Source organism: Condylura cristata, unplaced genomic scaffold, assembly GCF_000260355.1.
Source record: "Condylura cristata isolate star-nosed mole 26May11 unplaced genomic scaffold, ConCri1.0 scaffold00012, whole genome shotgun sequence".
NCBI classification, from domain to species: Eukaryota; Metazoa; Chordata; class Mammalia; order Eulipotyphla; family Talpidae; genus Condylura; species Condylura cristata.
The window spans coordinates 37,029,741-37,047,569 of record NW_004567113.1 but is presented as its reverse complement, the minus strand read 5'-3'; the positions used below and the strand labels follow the sequence as shown (position 1 = coordinate 37,047,569).

General features: G+C 46.0%; 1 protein-coding gene across 4 annotated transcripts in view; it reads right to left on the bottom strand.

Annotated features, from left to right (window-relative positions):
* APBB2 (amyloid beta (A4) precursor protein-binding, family B, member 2) overlaps nt 1–17,829 on the bottom strand; it is a 304,616-nt gene that overhangs the window by 76,052 nt on the left and 210,735 nt on the right. For all 4 annotated transcript variants that reach the window (XM_012724124.1, XM_012724127.1, XM_012724126.1 and 1 more), the window contains 3 exons: nt 17,065–17,127; nt 16,585–16,670; nt 16,431–16,491 (listed from right to left, as the gene is read on the bottom strand). In XM_012724124.1, coding sequence (XP_012579578.1) covers nt 16,431–16,491; nt 16,585–16,670; nt 17,065–17,127 — 210 coding nt within the window. The remainder of the gene's footprint in view (nt 1–16,430; nt 16,492–16,584; nt 16,671–17,064; nt 17,128–17,829) is intronic.

Sequence of the window (17,829 nt, the reverse complement as noted above, 5' to 3'; positions counted from 1 at the left end):
AGGGGTCAATGGGTTCCTACATATAAAGTTGGGCTCGGAGGGGCACTGAATACCCCATAAAAGTGAGCGATGGTCATCATCAATATCATCATCATTGCAACTGTACTTTTTATTGTTGTTTTATAAGGTTTTATTGCACTCCTCATGGAGAGCTGAAAAATCTGCAGCTTTCTACAGAGTGTCTGAGAAGAACTCAGCGAGCTCATGAAGCACACAGACCAAGAAGACCTCATTAAAAGCACTGCTGTTACCAACACAAAAGAGAACATTTATGATGGTTGGTTCTCCAAGCTAACTCCTGAGATGTCTCCATGGTACTTGCCTGGGTGAAGCATTTAGCCTTGGCACATACCCACAGCACACAGGCCCTGCGGACCCCCGTCTGACCAGCTCACTTCACCAGTGAGTACATCCCGACCTGGAGAACCCAGAGTCTTGCTAACAAGAGTGAGGATTTGCCAGGCCTGGGGTGGGGCAGGTGGTCAGAGCCTCCGTAGCTGGTGCTCTTTGTAACCATCCCTGGCTGAATGTTCCTAGACCAACTGGTATCCCACGCAGAGCTGGGGTGCATAAGGACAAACGCCTTCCAAGATGCTGAGAGCAATTCAAAAAGAAATTTCAGTATCTGTCTCAGAATTTGCTTTACATTAGATGTCTTGAATTCATAGGAGACGAATGATGCACAGAGAGATAATAAAAGGAGATCATATTCAGCTAGGATAAAGGGAAAAAACCTAATTCCCAGAGATGGACCCAGTGTCTGAGGAACAGACACAGCTCAAGCTTTATCCGAGGCCTACAGACTGGAGGGGCTTCTCCTGTTTTGTGGCTTCTCCTGTGACTTCCCACTTGTCCTTCTCCCAGAGGTGGGAGGCTCCATCCCAGTGAGGTGAGCTGAGCTGTGCTTCTCAAAATGCAGCAGGAGGTATTTCTACTGGAATACAACAGCTCTGGCATGTTGACTGCATGCTGGCTGACTGAGCCCTATATGGGGTTCCAGTTGGTCTAGGAACATTCAGCCAAGAATGGTTACAAAGGGCACCATCTACGGAGACCCTCACCGCCTACGCCACCCCACGCCTGGCAGATCCGCGAGCTCTGGGTTCTTCAGGTGGGGTGTACTCACTCATGAAGTGAGCTGGTCAGATGGGGGTCAATGGTCAGATGCAGTGGTTACTATTCCAAGTGGGCAAGGAGACTCGGGTTTTACCCCATGAGTGTGTGAACACAGGGAAAAATGCAGAGAAGGAAGTCCCTGATTCTATGAGCAAGTTGGTCAGCCCTGGCGATCACACAAAATAACCAAGGAGAGGAGCGGCCCTGAGAATACTGCAAAGCCCTGATGGCCAAAATGCTAAGCGCAGTAAGGATGCAGGTCGAATTCTGTGGCAAAGCCTCCAAGGTGGTAATGAGGTACAGGAAGAAAGCAAGACCAGACAGAGACGTACAGATGGGGGCAGGAGTTCATCACGTCAGCTCTCAGCACACACTGTCAACATGCCTCTGCCCGTGGCCCTGGTCACGGCCACAGAGCAGACTTCTGCAGACTCATTTAAGAGGTCAGAGGCCCAGGCCCGAACAGAACAATTCCTGCCACCTGCAGCTCGTTAGCTCCCCCTGTGGGACAGCTGGGGTGAGTCTAGTGATTCCCAGACACTGCCAGAGATTGCTGGCTAAGTTCAAGGAGAAGCCTCCTTCCCAAGTCCATCTCCCCTTGTCTAAACTATTGCGTCCCATAGCCCAACTCTCCTATTCTTTGAATTAAGTCTAGCTCTACATTTAAGTCTTTGAGCCTCGTTTTCAGGATTAACCTGTTAGGTGCCATTAGGGGTGCTCAGAGACCCCCCCAAACTTGTACTTTCTAAAGAGGTCTGGCCATCTGTATGCACAAAGCAGAGGAGACTCCCATTGTGAAAGGCCTTTGGTAAGGATAGTGTGCACAGATAGAGGACAGTACATTTTTTTCCAGTAAAATAACCCCACATTACCCTTTCCCTGTGGTTAATGCCCAGCCAAACAGGGTTGGTCCAAAGTGGGGTGGCTGAGGCCTGCAAGCTTGCCAGAAGTCTGAGTTCGACTTCCGGTTTGAACAGAAACCACTAGACCAGAGTTGGTGGGTTTATTCTCCAGATTAATACTAACTTCTAGTTTACGATTCTGTCTGCAAAATGCAATTTCTTTTGTGCGACTCCCACGGCCATGCACCAGATCTGCCCTGTGCCACTTTTCAAGTTGCTCTGGAAAGTCTTCATGCCTTGCAGGAGAGGATGGGCATTCACACTTGAGCACACGAAAGAGGACACACACACATTTGTGTCTTTATGCCTTCAGGATGTCTTCACATATCAACAACATGACAAGCTCTGGGGCTGGCACTGTTGTGCTGGTGGGAACAACTTGCACAGCATCACCCCCTAATGGCAGTTACTGGGTGCAAGGGTCCTCGGTGCAGACCCCGCAGCGTCATGCCACAGGGTGGACTGCAAACGTGACGGATGGGAAGGTGTTTCATGAGGATACACCAAAATATCCTGTAGGCCACTGCGAATTTTCTCAGCTTCTTGCGCCCATTCTCCCACCCCCATTAACTTTTTAATAAGTTTAAAAAAGAAAGGGAGAATTTTGGGAAGCTGTTTTATAAGCACTACATTATTTAACAACAGTCTTATCTGGCTGCCAATAAGAATGCTTTAATGTTGTTAATGGCAGCAGGCCAGATTTGGCTGCAATTCTCAATTTTTGGCAGTCCCTGTGATTGCCAAATCATTGCAACTAAAAATCACTACAGACAAAGGGAGGAGAGTAGACCCGAGCAAGGGGCAAGCAGACAATCAATAGTTTCCTGTAAGATGGGGTAACTTTGATTTCAATGAATATTTATGTAAAACTCTGGAGTGCTTTCTTTTATAATTTTTTGCATGTGTGGCAATTTTGGATACAGCACCACGTATGATTTAGGGGACTGAGTTCAGGTTATGGTAGACACCATTCCCCTACCAAAGTACCCATAATCCTGTGCCATAGTCCACTGGGCCTCCCCCACTCCCACCACTCTGGTAATCTCAGTTCTGCAGTCACATTTCTAGGGTTTGTTTTGATCTAGTTTTGTCTCTTTATATCCACAAAGTGTGATTACTGGGTCTTAGTCCTTCTTGTGACTTATTCCATTTAACATAATCACCTCTGATTCCACCCATGTTGTTGCAAATGGCAAGACTTCATCTTTGTTCACAGCTGAGCAGACCACTCCTTCTTACTCCACACACCTGTCACTGGGCACCTGGGCTATTTCCATAACTTGGAATAGAAAATCAGTGACCTGCCTGTTTGCAGTTAGCATAAAGCATGACATTATGGAAGCCCAAACCTTTCAACAAAGAGTCTGGAAGCTGAGACTAGATTGGGTTTAACCAGGGCACTAGGAGAGCACGTGAATTATTGAACTAGGAAGCCCCATTCCCATTAGGACAGGAATTATGCCCGAGGAATTGTGAATGATGAATGTTTTACATAAATGTGCATGAACATGGCGGGAATGGGGAGAGCTACTGGTTACATATAAGAAGGAAAATCATACACACATGCTTACAGAATACAGCCAGTCAAAAAAAAAAAAAATTCCAAGGCTTGTTTTGTCTATTAGGTGAGGTAACAAATAGTTCCATCAACACAGATGAAGTTCTTTATCCATATCATCACCATCTCTTTTCTGAAAATGAGATGAAACCTTCCCATATAACTTACATCAGCAGGGGCCATTTGCATTTTCATTAATAACCAGAATTTTGCCAGCTATTTCTCATTTCCATTTTTAAACAGGTCTGGAAAAAAGAAATTTATGCTGCTTACGTTAGTTAAGCTGTGACACTGATACTCCAATTGCTAAAATGATTCCCAGCTGGGGATTAGTGACTTTATGGTCTCACAGTCTCAAAGACAGGGTACCTGGAATAAGCACCCCACACTGTCTCCAGCTGACTTCACACAACAAAAACGGATCATTTGTCACGACTGGGGGGCTGACTGGCAAATATTACACCAGAATTTTTTTTTTAAGATTTATGCATATAGAACTGGGGTACAGGCCAGAGGTGCAGGGGCCATGAGAGGCCCTGTGAAAGAGTGGGGAGCAGAACAGGCTTACTGAAGAAGTCCACTGCTAAGGGAGCAGCAGGAGGGTCAGGAGAGGCCTGCTGTGCCATGTGGGTCACCTCTAGGGTGGGATAGAACTCACACTGAAATGGCTGCGGCCAGCTCGTAGTGCTGCTTCTTACCCATCATGCCACCAGGGAGGGCCAGGGACACTTTATTTTATTTACTAAGTGGCACCAGCCTGAATTCGTAAGCTCTGGGTTGCTGCAGATCTGAACTCACAGCTTGTGGGGGAAATGGCTTTCCGGAGAAGGGCTTCCTGAGGAATCATACATGCTCGGCTCTCCACCCATGTTACTGTGTGGGTTGCTCTGCAGCTTTGCCAGAGAAAGGGGTTGCTGGCCGGTCAATCTGTCCACGTGGTGCAGCAGGAAAGTGTGCTCAGATCCCACCACCCCACCCTGCTGCATGGGAGACTGTCATGGGATCTCCAGGGACACATGTCTGCTTTGTGCAAGCAGAAGGGGAAGCAACACTGTCTGGCTAGAGATCTGGATTGAGAATGTCTCGGTTCAACAGCTAAACATTTAGTCCAAGGGTCTCCTACAGACCCACTGGACTTACATCCTGTTACTGCTCCAACTTGAATCTTCCTCCTGTACTCCAGCAAACTCGCGCCATGGTTCTTCAACGAGGGTAGCGTTTTTTCTGCTGTGTCCTTTCTCTTGCTCCCGTCCCCAGTCTGAGTGGTCTCACATCACTTTGCACTGAGTAGCAGTTGGCTAAGTGCCCAATGAGGGAGGATGGGTCAGAGGCAGACGGCCGCTGGTGAAGGACGGCTACTCTTGTCTGTGCACAGACTGAAATATGGTCGCTCAAAGATGCCAGCAGATGTAAGCCGGGGCAGGAAGACCTAGGCTCTGACTTCGGTGGCCTCACGCTCAGCTGAAATCTTTGCGAGGCGTGCATGGAAGGCGTGGCTTAGCTACAATGGCTCAGCCTCAAGATTATCGTAACGTGGGGAGAAACTGCCCCTTCTGCGTCCATCTTCTTAACTACAAATGGGCGAGCAGTGTTTGCCTCCCTACCTCCATACCAGCACTGCATTAAGTTCCAGGCCACAATCCCAAGAGAACAAGGTCTGACATACTTGGTGATTTTCCAGTGGCCACAGAAGGCCAACTTTGGGGCCCACGTCTTGGCCAGCTGTCTCTTCCTGGAGGACTCGGTCACAGTGGACGAAGGCACCACTGCCACTTCTGCCCAAGGCTGCTCAGTCCTCCGACTGCGCGTGGCCGAGCGCTCTGCCAGGACCCCAAGGGGCGAGGCTCACAGCTTGCTGCCCTGGCTCTGAGCTGCCCGTCCCGCACTGCTGTGGCTGCCTGCTAGCGCCTCACCTACTTCAGGGAAGACGGAAGCCAGTCTGTCTGTAATTTGCCTCTCCAGGCAACTGCCCACTCCAGGCACAGCTGCCAGCAGCTGGGTAACACCACACCTCTATTCAACAGCGTCCTGCAAAACCCTGACTCACAGGGCTGCCAATTCCTCAACTACTCGTTCAGGCAACTGTAGGGACCAGAAATGAAGAAAGGAAAGGAAACTGCGGTTCTTCCAGGAACACGCCATTATGCTTGGCTATGCTGGCAAACAGGGAGAAAGAGTTTTAAAATACAGAAGCTGTCCTCCAGGCTAGGGGCAAATAAGTACCCAAGGCCAATGGTTTGACCAGTGGCCACTGTGGACCAGAGTCAGGAGCTCATGGCCAGCTGTGTGCCTTGGGCAGGCCCCATTGCCACGCTCTGCTCTTTCCACATCCCCAAGGTTTGAACGAGATGGTTCTTACTTCCTCTTCGTAAATGGCAGCCTCAAAGTCACACATGAAAGGGAGAATCCCATTCTCAGTATGCTCCTTCGTTGGATCTGTGCCTTGGCTTCTTGATTCACTGTGTTGATAATTGTGCCCCCCGCCAAGGGCGTGTTTGTTGAATGACGAAAATGAGTGAGTGCCATTTGCAGCAGTGTTATGCCCCCAAGGTGGCAGCAATAAAGCTTGTCATTCCACTGTCCTCCTCAATGGGACCTGCCACTCTCCCTCAAGAACTGGGGTCAGTTTCCTCACCCTTGACTGTGGCTGGGACTGCTCTGATCAGTAGAATGTGGTGGAAGTGATGCCGGCACCATCTTCAGGGACAGGCTTATTTAATCTCACCTGTTGGCTTAAATTTCCTGCTTCTTGGAAGACAGGTCCCATGTGAAACATACACCTGCCTACCCAGACACCACCACAGTGAGTGGCCCAGTGGCCACCATGCAGCAAAGCCCAGGCCACATAGGAAAGATGAGAACTCACAAGAAAAGAAGGAGAAGCCAAGAATCACGGAGCCAAGAGGAAAGTGGGGGAAGCCACCTTGGAAGAGGGTCCTTCCGTCCAGATGTTCCAGCTGCCTCCCAGGGATCAGAAAGGAACTGCACCACTGAATCTTCCCAAATTCCTGAACTCACAAAACCATGGGCACATTACAGCGGACCCTTGAACAACAGGAGTGGGAACTGCATGGTTCACTTGTAGGTAACTTTTTTTCACATGGGCCTCCTCCTTATCCTACTCAATATAAAGACAAGGATGAGGATTTTGACACGGATCTATTTTGGCTTTCTTGACATTTTTCTCTAGTGCATGCTATCAAAAAGAAAATACAGCCTATAAGATCTATACCATACAAAATATATGCTAGCTGATGTTTATGTTGCAGTAAAGCTTCCAGTGAGCAACAGCTATCACTAGTTAAGTTGAGAAGTCAGAAGTTATATGTGGAGTTTTGACTACAGTAGCCAGGTAGGTATCCCTGTGCTCATGTTATTCCAGGACCAACTGCAAATGGTGTGGGAAGCTGCTGAGCTCTGGCACGGTAGCTCACAGAGTACTTACAAATAGAAGACGAGGCTATCAACAGTGCTGGGCAAATTCAGACGAGCATCATTTTAACACATTGCTGTTCTAAAAGCATTTACAGAAAATGAGCATAAATTTACATATGAAATTATGCTTGACTCTTCTGTGCTCACATTTACAGAAAGGGCACGGTCCCTAAGTCCCACTGCTACCCCCAATTATACCCTTGGCAAAAGCTACATTTCAGGAAGGGCCTCTGAAGATAGGCTAGAGGCTGCTTTGGAGATTGTATGTAAACTTCTCTCTGTAAGAGTCTAGTCCATAACGACTAAAACCCTTATCTCTCTTTTTGCACACAGCACTCAGCTGCCATCTTGGTAATAACCAGTTGGGTCCGTTTATGTGGCTACTGAGCTCCCATTTCATTTGTGCAAACAGAGCAGAATACAGCTGCAGGCATCATCCCTGAGCACACGGACATCAAGGTTAGGCTTATCCAATCTTTCTCTAGTTACCATGGGTTATACCTTGATAAATCCATCATCAGTTGGAAATATCTTAAGTTGAAGATGCATTTAACACATCTCACCTACTGGACACCACCGAATGGCCTAGCCTACCCCGTAGCTTGGGCTCAGAACTGACATTAATTGACAGCTGGGCAAAACCATCTAACCCAAGACCTGCGTCATAATAAACTTTGACTAGTTTGTGCAGTTTGCTGAGCAGTGGACTGAAAGGGAGAAGGTCCACCGGGCACCCACTGTTCATCGCCCTGATTATGGGGCCACCTGGAACCTTTAATGTGCTCACTGCCCAGGCACATGAGGGGAGCTATGCCACCGGCCAAGGAGAAGGTTAAAATCCAAAATTTGAGGCATGGTTTCCATCAAATGCATATCACTTTTACCCTGTCATCAAGCCAAAAAATTGGAAGTTGGGGACCCTCAGCAAGGAGCAATACATAAAGAAATGTTTATCACAAGCCAGGGAGGGTTCCAAACATGTCCCTTATATCCACAATACATGAAGTCAATGTTCACAGGAGTCGTGTGAAGAAGGTACTTTTTAATTTTCATTCTACAGATGAGGAGATTGAGGCACAGAGGGGCTAGGTAACACTCCTGAGGTCACCCAGCTAGCAGGCAGCAGGCCCTACTTCTGATCCCAGGAAGTCTGGGTCTACCGTCCACTCTCTTAACTGTCTTAACATAAAGCCTCTCCTTTAGCATTAAGTGTTCAATAAATATTTTGACTCAATTAATGAATCAACAGAATACAAATTCACAGTTCTTATATAGATCAGGATTTCTGAAAGAAAAAAAAAAACTGTGCAACACAAACAAAATCAATCATAAGAACTACACACCGAAGTAAAATCCCATATAAATGCTAAATAATGATAATGAATTTGCTACACAGACTAGAAATAAATCTGAATGAGAAGAGGTACTCCCTACCCCCTTGCTGTTTATCTATTAGTGCTAATCTAGTCAGTAGCTGCTAATATAATTACTTCATGAAAATCTATGTTAATAGGAACCAAGGGAAGGCATAGATAAATAAAGCTCACAGATGAGTATTAGAATCTCATGTTCATTTACCATTCATTGCAGAAAGCTCCTGTACCAAGCCTAATGACCCACTGATTTGTGTCTTCCCTCCCCTTTCTCTCTATCTGGGGCAGGTGATAACAAAAGACTAAGGACACAAGCAAAGCTTTCACGAAATTCAGTACCTGAGAAAAGTTCCCAAAGCAGCTAAGAACTGCTTGCAAATGCTGTCGCAATTGTGAGGTACACGGCATCAAATCATATGTCCACATCCTTGCAGGAGACACATGAGAACGATGTCTTACTCATCAGGTCACAACTATTTCAGTGCAGTAACTAACATAGTATATGTGGACAGCAGCATCATGCAGTCCCGTAATAAATGCAGTCCTGGGCCCTTCCTGGTGGCGCAGCGGGTTAAAGCACAGCACTAAGAAAAGAAGCTAAAGCCACTTCAGCATGAGTTCGATCCCCCAGCCCAGAGGTGACCCACATGGTGCAGCTGACCTCTCCTGGCCTGCCCGCAGCTCCCCTCAGCAGTGTACTTCGTCAATCTGCCTGTTCTGCTCCCCACTCTGTCTCTGGTGAATCCTCTCACCATCCCTGTGCCTCTGGCCTGTACCCCAGTTCTGAATGCACAAATAAATAAATCTTAAAAAAAAAAAAATGAATGCAGTCCCTCACCCAACTCTGTAACAACTGAAGAATTTGCAAACATATGCAGGAAATCAGCAAGAACTGCAAAGGGTGAGGATGACCATGTTTCCCTCAAACACGATCCTCAGATTCCTTTACCTTCCCTACCACCATCATCTCTGTTACCTCCACCCAAAACACACAGGTGGGTAACCCAAGTGACCTTAAGAGTGGGGGAACAGTAACTGGGGCTGGTTAGGTGTGTCACTTTCTCAGGTCTTGGAGTCAAATGCAGCTGAGTTCAAGTCTCAAAGCTGTGTGATGAAACCAATTGTTTTACCTCTTCCAAGCATCCATTCCCTTTCTATCATATGGGGGAATAAACCATGGTGCCTTGTATTTGCAGGAAAATTGCAGCCTTTGCCAACTTCTCTGAAGATGTCATTTTCAATAAGGCCCACAAGGGGGCAGAACATCTCCTTCACACATGTCTAAGCCGGCTGACACAAAGGGGTGCCAAGAACTCTAAGAAACTAGTCTGGATATTTCAAAGCACTAAGATTTGTACAACTGATCTACAAAATTTTACTTTAGTCTTCATCATTCTTACTGAGCATCTGGCCAGCAACGTGTTACACGCCATGGAACAGGAATGCTCCAAAGGGCTAAGTTTGAATTTTAAAATGTTTAAATTAGCACGAACCGAGGGCAGACAGTAAGTCATGGAAACTTCGAAATGCAAGCCACCTGTCCACCCAAAGGTGGCAAGAGGTTGCCTCCCTAACAACTGAAACACGAAAGACAATGACTTATAAAAGGTTTGAATACAGATGTTTTCAAAACACTCTCACGTGGCTAAGTGGCTCAGAATACACGAAGGAAAAAAAGCGTTAAGAGGAACATACGTGACCGTAATGAATACCTTTAAATTTAAATAGGCACGGGACTAAATACAATGTGGTGTCCTGAATTAGATGCTGGAACAGAAAAAAAAGGTCATTAGAAGAAAAATTGCTCAAAACAGGATAAAGTGTTAACAGTTTTATCTTACTGCTAATTTGTTAGTTTTCACAGATGTACCAGTTATGTAAAACAGGACAGATGGGGAAGTTGGGTGATGGGCACATGGGGGACTCTACTATCTTTGTAACTTTTCTGTACATTAAAATTATTCCAAAATAAAATTTGTATTTCAAAGAATATATTGGAAAAAATAAAAAACCCAGCCAAGAATGGATGGGAACATGTGTTTCATAGGAAATCTCCTGCCTTGATCATTTAAGAAGGGGGATTTGAAGCAGGCGTATAGATGGCATGCTACGCTGGGCGAGGAGGAGCGAGAAAGCGGGGAGGAAGCGGTCAGCGACAAGGAGAAGCATCTAGGTGCTCACTGATGGAGTTACACGCCGTTGGGGCCGGGGTGAAAATCAATTTTGCAGTAAGTGACAGAAGCTGCAGACGCACAGCCTTTGACCTGGGAAGACCAGTCCTGACAGCTGACACCAAACAATCATTTCAAAGAAAAAAATCCCCTATTTTATGAAGTTGTAGCTCCACTCTAAGAGAATCCTGGGACATGCTTATCGCTACTCAGTGGCTGGGCAGGTTATAGTATATCACTGACATCGAATATTGTAAAGGGATTATGGGCGGCCAGTCTGAGAACTGTGTGTGAGTACTTTATTTTTCTTTAAGACTTATTTATTTGTGCATACAGAACTGGGGTACAGGCCAGAGGTGCAGGGGCGGTGAGAGGCTTCACCAGAGACAGAGTGGGGAGCAGAACAGGCAGATTGGTGATGTACACTGCTGAGGGGAGCAGCGGGCGGGTCAGGAGAGGTCTGCTGCACCATGTGGGTCATCTCCCTGGCCGGGAATCAAACTGGTGCTCAAGTGGCTGTGGACAGCTTCATAGTGCTGAGCTTTAACCTGTTGCACCACCAGGGAGGGCCTGAAAACATTTTTTTAAAAGGTGTGTTTGTTTATTTATACATACAAGAACTGGGGTATAGGTGTGTTTGTTTATTTATACATACAAGAACTGGGGTATAGGCCAGAGGTGTGGAGGATGAGAGAATTGACTAGAGACAGAGTTGAGAGCAGAACAGGCAGGCTGATGGAGTACACTGCTGAGGGGAGCAGTGGGCGGTCAGAAGAGGTCTGTTGCGCCATGTGGGTCAGCTCCCAGGCCAGGAATTGAACTTGGGTTACAGTGGCTGCGGTCAGCTTCATAGCACTGCACCCTAACTGGCTGTACCACCAGGGAAGGCCCTTGAATACATTCTTAAGAGCTCATTACAAGCTATATAGCCTCTTAGACTGTTCCTGGGACAGAAAAAGGACATTTGTGGGAAAATGTAAATCAGATCTAGAATTTAATTATAAGGATATGAAATCAAAGCTAATTTCTTAGTTTTGAGAACTGCACCAAGAAAATGAAGATGTTCTTTTTAGGGAAAGCTAGCTGGGAGGTAGGGGATAATTCCATCATCGTAATTCTTCTATAAAGCCATCATTTTATAACAAAAAGTTAAAGAGCTCGGAGTTATACACAAACTCATACACATACTGCTAGTAAATAATAAAAAAACACTATATAGAAAATTAGGTAGAGTCAAAAAATACTTTCAGAATTATAAAAACCCCCATGGTGGATGGTAGGAAGGAGGGAGAGAGAGAAAAGAAAAAGAGTCATTTTCTGTTGCCACTGCTATTTGGAAACATTACTAAGACCTCAGACTGGCTGAGAGGATTCCAAAGTAAACATATCCTGATAGCCTAAAAATTATTTTTATTTTTGCAGCATGTAAGTTTCATTTAGGGAATAAGGAAAACATTTTCTGGACGAATCATTTTAGTCATCATTCCTCAGGCCTGGATCTGGAATTCCATGGCACAAAAAATTAAACATGCCTGGCAAAAGTGTAGCAGTATTCCAGTATTTTATTTCAGAAAATATTATTAGGTATTTTATAATGAAGCACGAGAAAGCCTGTTATGTTCCATTATGAACTGGGATGCTTTTGCCTGCTACACACTATGATTATTTAGTTCTAAAACTAAATAAAGTTCTAAAACTCTGCCCTTTCCAGCATGGGGTCCTTCAGCTGACTGGCCTTCCACAGATGGGGGACCTTTGGCTTCCAGGGCTGCAAGAGGGTTGTCAGAAATACTTGTAGTTTGCAAAAGAACTGTCAAGATCTTGAGGTGCACGTCCAGGACTCACTGCTCACGCTCAGACTACCAAGAGGCACAGAAAAGACTCGGGGTGCGCAGAGTCCTGTGAGCTGCAACACTGGGCTTCCCCAGCTCCCTATCCCCCCAGACCCCAGCAGATGTGCCCCAAAGCCCAGCGGCCCAGCAGGGGCACTGAGTCTTCCTTGTCATTTCCTGCACCCTTTTTTTTCCTTCTTCAAAGAAGCACCTGCACTTACAAAAGTTTTTTCGGCTCTCGTCTGAGACAAAGTAGGCCATAAAGAAGTAATATGCCACACATGCTTTTTTGTTTAGAACTCAGTGTGGCTTCAGTAACTTATGATAAAGCTGAGTCTCCTTATCAGCAGGAGCAAAATCATTATAGGTGGTGCGGCCGGCCGACAGGCTGGCAAGGGAAAGTGGTTAGATAAGGAGGCAGGGAGCCCCGAGCTGAGCTGGGCGGAAAAAGAGAAAGCACTGACTCTGGTAATATTTCAACCAGGCCTTCCCAGCCCTGTTATCAAGTCCTTCTCCATTCCTGGAGTCACCCTCCCAGTCCACTCTTATCAGTTTCACACCTGGCTTTAGAGACATCACTGCCACCGCAACCCTTTGGGAGAGAAAGATGCAGCCTCCTGCCATTCACCCACCTCCTTCAGCCTTTGCTTATAGGCCTTGTGGAACACCTGGTAGCAGAGCAAATTACTCCCAGCCCACCTTCCTGTTGGCTGCCTCCATTCCTTGCCATAAAATTTATCTTTAAAGGCCACGTGTTAGCAGCAACCCAAGGACTTGTGCAAAATGCCACAGGATGGAGGGCCGCTTATCCTACCAGATTGGATGAGATGGAAGCTGAGCGCCTCATCTCGTCACTTTTTTTTGAATTGATGTTAACACTGGTTTTCAACACTGTATGTGATTTAGGGGTAGAAGGTCAGACCTCCTCAGATGTCACACAACCGGCAGCAACTCAGCCATTTCCAGTGAAGGAGCCATGGGCTTGAAGCAGCATGATGTTTCCACTGAACTACAAAGGGAACCTCTCTGCTCTTTATTCTTAGTCACAGATGTGCTCCGGGGTTCAGACAAACTATAAAAGGATCTGGAAGGTTTTCCTTCATCTCCTCTGTATAGGGAGGGAAGGGAAAGGTGGGAAAGAGGCTGGGAGTATCTAGGCCAGCAACATAATTTGCAAATGAAAATGAGGGCCTCTTGTCCCAAAACTGGGGAAAATGTACACTGCTTGATTAAAAAACCCTTCATTGCTATAAAAAGTACGAACACATACACATACATTTCCCTTTCTTCTGTCAGCTTCTGGGTCTCTTCTTCCGAAGCCCTACTAATGTTATTTTGACCTCTTCCCAGGAATCATAAATATTTCTAATGGCATCTAGAATCCTTTCAGAAGGTTTTTCAATTTGCCCTTGCCAGGGTCTGTCAGAGGAATCACCCTCTGAGGCAGAGACAGCCTTACGACATAACTCCCTTCCACATGCTGGTCTGTGGGTCGCAGGAAGGATGCTGTTGCGTTGGCAGACATGGGAACAGCACGACACCCCTCCTATGTCACCATCAGAGCTGAGCGGCCAAGTACATTTCCAATATTTAGAAGAATCTTAAAATGTTAAACAATACTGTAGACAGAGATGCTGTCATTTGAGCTTTGCCTGTGTCCATTTATAGATCGCATGCAGGATAGATTTAGCATGATTCTTAATGGCCATAGGAATTTCAGAGTGTTAAATGAGCACTGGTTTCAACTTAAAGCCTCAGCTGCATTAGCAGGACACCCGGTCTTTCCTGTGAGACTTTGAAGGCAGGCATTCTTAGCGAGATCTCCTGAATAACTTGAATCAACACTTGCTTCCTTACCTGTATTTTAATGTTACACTGAGGGCTTAAGCCTAGTGAATCAACCTCTGCTAGCGTCTAGCTTTTATTTAGCACCCTCCTTGTCTTTTACACCTTTATAGAGTTGCAAAGAATTAGGGCTCTTGCTTCGAATTAAGGGAAGGTTATGGCTCGTTTGAACTTTTATGCACTAAACGTTAGCAATACTTTTTTCCATGTTTCATGTTTTATCATCATAAGTTCCCTTCTAATTTCCTTCAAGAACTCTTCCTTTGAATTTACAACTTGGCTAACTGTCTGGTGCAAGAGGTCCACAGTTTTCCCTGCTGACTTGGAACAAGTCTTCCTTACTAAAGGTCATCATTTCTAGCTTAAATTGAAAAAAAAAAAAAAAAAAAAAACGGACTCTTCCTTTTCCCTGAACATTTGAGACTACTGAAAGAGGATTCACTGGCCTAACTTCAGTATCTTGGAAAGGAGGAACAGTTGATTGTTGGTGGAACAGTCAAAACGCACATGTTTATCAAGTTCACTGTGCTACACACGTGTGATACGGGGTACCCCAAAACAATCACAATTGCAACATCAAAGATCACTGATCACAGGTTACAACAAAGACATGTTTCCCTCCAGCTGTTACCCCACTGATAGAGCACATTCAGGGTGGAGTCTGAAAAAAAGTTGGCATACCACAAGAATGACCAAAACATGACACGATGGAGTTAGAAAAATGGAGCTGAGAGATTTATCACATGCAGAGCTGCCACAAACCTTCAACTTTCAAAAACACAGTATCGACGAAAGGCAATAAAGCAAAGGCGCTAAGACATGTGAGGCCGCACTGTGCTGCTTTCTGAGAATTCAGGTGTGCGCCCGGCCCCCAGTCTCAGCTCTCCTGGAGGTGAAGGGCAGTAGTGTCACCAGTGGGGGCAGGTGGAGGCCTGAGCAGGCCTGGGGTACCAAGAACCGTGTGGGGAGGTAGTGAAGTGGCATGACTATGGCGAGGCACGGCTCCAGTCCCCGCTGCCTTTACTGACAAACCACAAAGTCAAAGACAGAAATACTAAGCATCTCAATACCGCAACCCTACAGCGCTGAGCCCCAGGAAGGGGGCCCGGTTCTCCGTGCAGGGCTGTGTGTACACGCTGGCGGCGTGTCCATAACGCTCACGCTGTTGCTACCCAGCAGAAGTCAGAAGACAACGGCTTGCTCACACTCCATCACAAAACATGCTTTTATAACAGGGATGGTCTCACCCAGCACGGGTGTGAGGGTGCCCAGGAGGAGGTGAGTGGGAAGGACCTTGTGCTGTCTCTTCAATGACCCCTTCCATTGCTCTGCAAGGCACTGCCTGGTCTGTCTTTAAAAGCTCCTCAAGCCTGGGCCCTCCCTGGTGGCACAATGGGTTAGGACACAGTACTTACTGCAAGATGACCGTAGCCGCTTCGGTGTGAGTTTGAGTCCTCGCCCCAGAGGTGACCTACATGACATGGCACACCTCTCCTGACCACCCCCCCAACTCCCTGCTGCTCCCCTCAGCAGTGTACTTCATTGAACTGCCTGTTCTGCTCCCCTCTCTGTCTCTGGTGAATCCTCTCACTGCCCCCCCCACCACTTTTTTTTTTAAGATTTTATTTATTTATGCATACAGAAATGGGGTACAGGCCAGGGGTGCAGGGGCAGCTACAGTATTCACCAGAAACAAAGCAGGGAGCAGAACAGGCAGATCTTCAAAGTACACTGTTGAGGGGAGCAGCGGGTGAGATAGGAGAGGTCTGCCAGGATATGTGGATCACTCCAGGGCGGGGGTCGAACTTGCACTGAAATGGCCACAGCTTGGCTTAGCTTTGCAGTGCAGCGCTCCAACCTGCTGTGCCACCAGGAAGGGTCCAATAAATAAATATTTAAATAAAAAAAAAAAAGCTCCTCAAGCCCACCCATTTGAGCAATAATTCTGACTCATTACTTTATGCAAAGAAGTGATGTAGACAGATACAAGCAGAGTCTCAATGGCTACAGAAGTCCTTACACAGCTAGTGTGGCCTTGGGGTTGACTTTGTTGGAGGTTAGGAAGGTAAGAAGATTGAGGGATAATCACTTATTACGTAACTTTGAGCTGCTGGTTTACAAAAACTGGGCTATTGTCCAAAGTCATTGCTTGGAGGCGTGATTATAAGCTAGTTGCTGAAAGCACATTTCTTACAAACCTTGGCTTCTGGGTCACTGTTGATACTACCAGAATCATCATCATCAGCATGTGGGGCAATTCTAGAAAGAAAAACAGAAAACTGAGCTTAGAATTCTATTGCAAACCCAGTGACGCAAAGCCACCTGTTAGAGCAAATCCTCCCAGCCCCCTACCTGAGCTTCAAAGACGCGTAACGCAGAGTTGCTCCTTCAAACTCTTTTAAACTGGGGTCTGGGTTAACTGTGGCTGCGTGCAAATCCTAGAGGGAAATAGAGCTCCGTTAATGGAGAAAGGGGGAAAGCCCATAATTTGGCTCCAAATATCAAAGGCAGAGACGTCCTCCCAGTGTGGGACAGAGAGGACATGTGAGCTTAGGCAGACGCAGGCATGCAAGGGCTGCTGGATGTAGATCTGTGCGAGCCACCGAGCCAGTCTACAGGATGATGGGAGCCTGGGGCAGTCAGCCTGAAGTCAGTCATGATGAGAGACATCCAAAATAGGCAACGTGTGTGAACTGGTGATGCCTAGCAAGAAGCCCCAGCACAGAGTCCCTGCAGGATGCATGATAGTCACGGCGAAGGAAAAACAACACAGCCACAGCCATGCAACAAGGACAGAACGTTAAGCGATCTGAAATCTGACAGGATACTTGCCTTCCAAATGTCACTATTAATCTTTCCCCCATTCAGAACAGCAAAATCACTCCATGGCTGTTTCTAGACATATAATTATTCACATAGGAAAAAGCACATTGATTGGAAAAAAAATAGAAAGGAAAGAAAAAAAAAACACAAGACACGATTGTTAGCATTAATATTCACAGGATGGGTTAGCGAACAAATTCACTCTAACAACAACTTGTTAGCACATTCTCTCTAGATCCAGATCGCCCACCACCTGAAGACTGGATCAGGAGGAACAGGATGGAGCAATAATTATTTATCAAAACAAGTGACTGCTGAACATTATTAGCCCACAGTAAAGTTATCCTTCTAAACATGGCTTAAAAGTAAACTATGCCTTCAAGTATGAAAGGCCTGTCATATCTAATTTCATAGTGACTTTTTTTTTAATCTCCCATTAACCAAGCACATCTTTTTTCTTAAGGTGGGGGTAGAGTTAGGGATGGTAACTGTAATGTATTGAGTTGGGGAGATGGGAATGTCCACAGCTAAAGATATAAATATATATATATATATTTCATATATTAATATGTAAATAAATATACACATACATGTATATATATACACACATAAAGCCAGGGACCAAATTATTTTCACTTACAAAACAAAACAAAAATAAAGGACAATTCAGGTTAGCAAGGACATCAACATCTTGCTGAGATAACTTAATAGCTCTAAATGATCTAATGTGACCTCCCCTAATTCATTAAAAGCTCTACATTCTGCCACATTAGT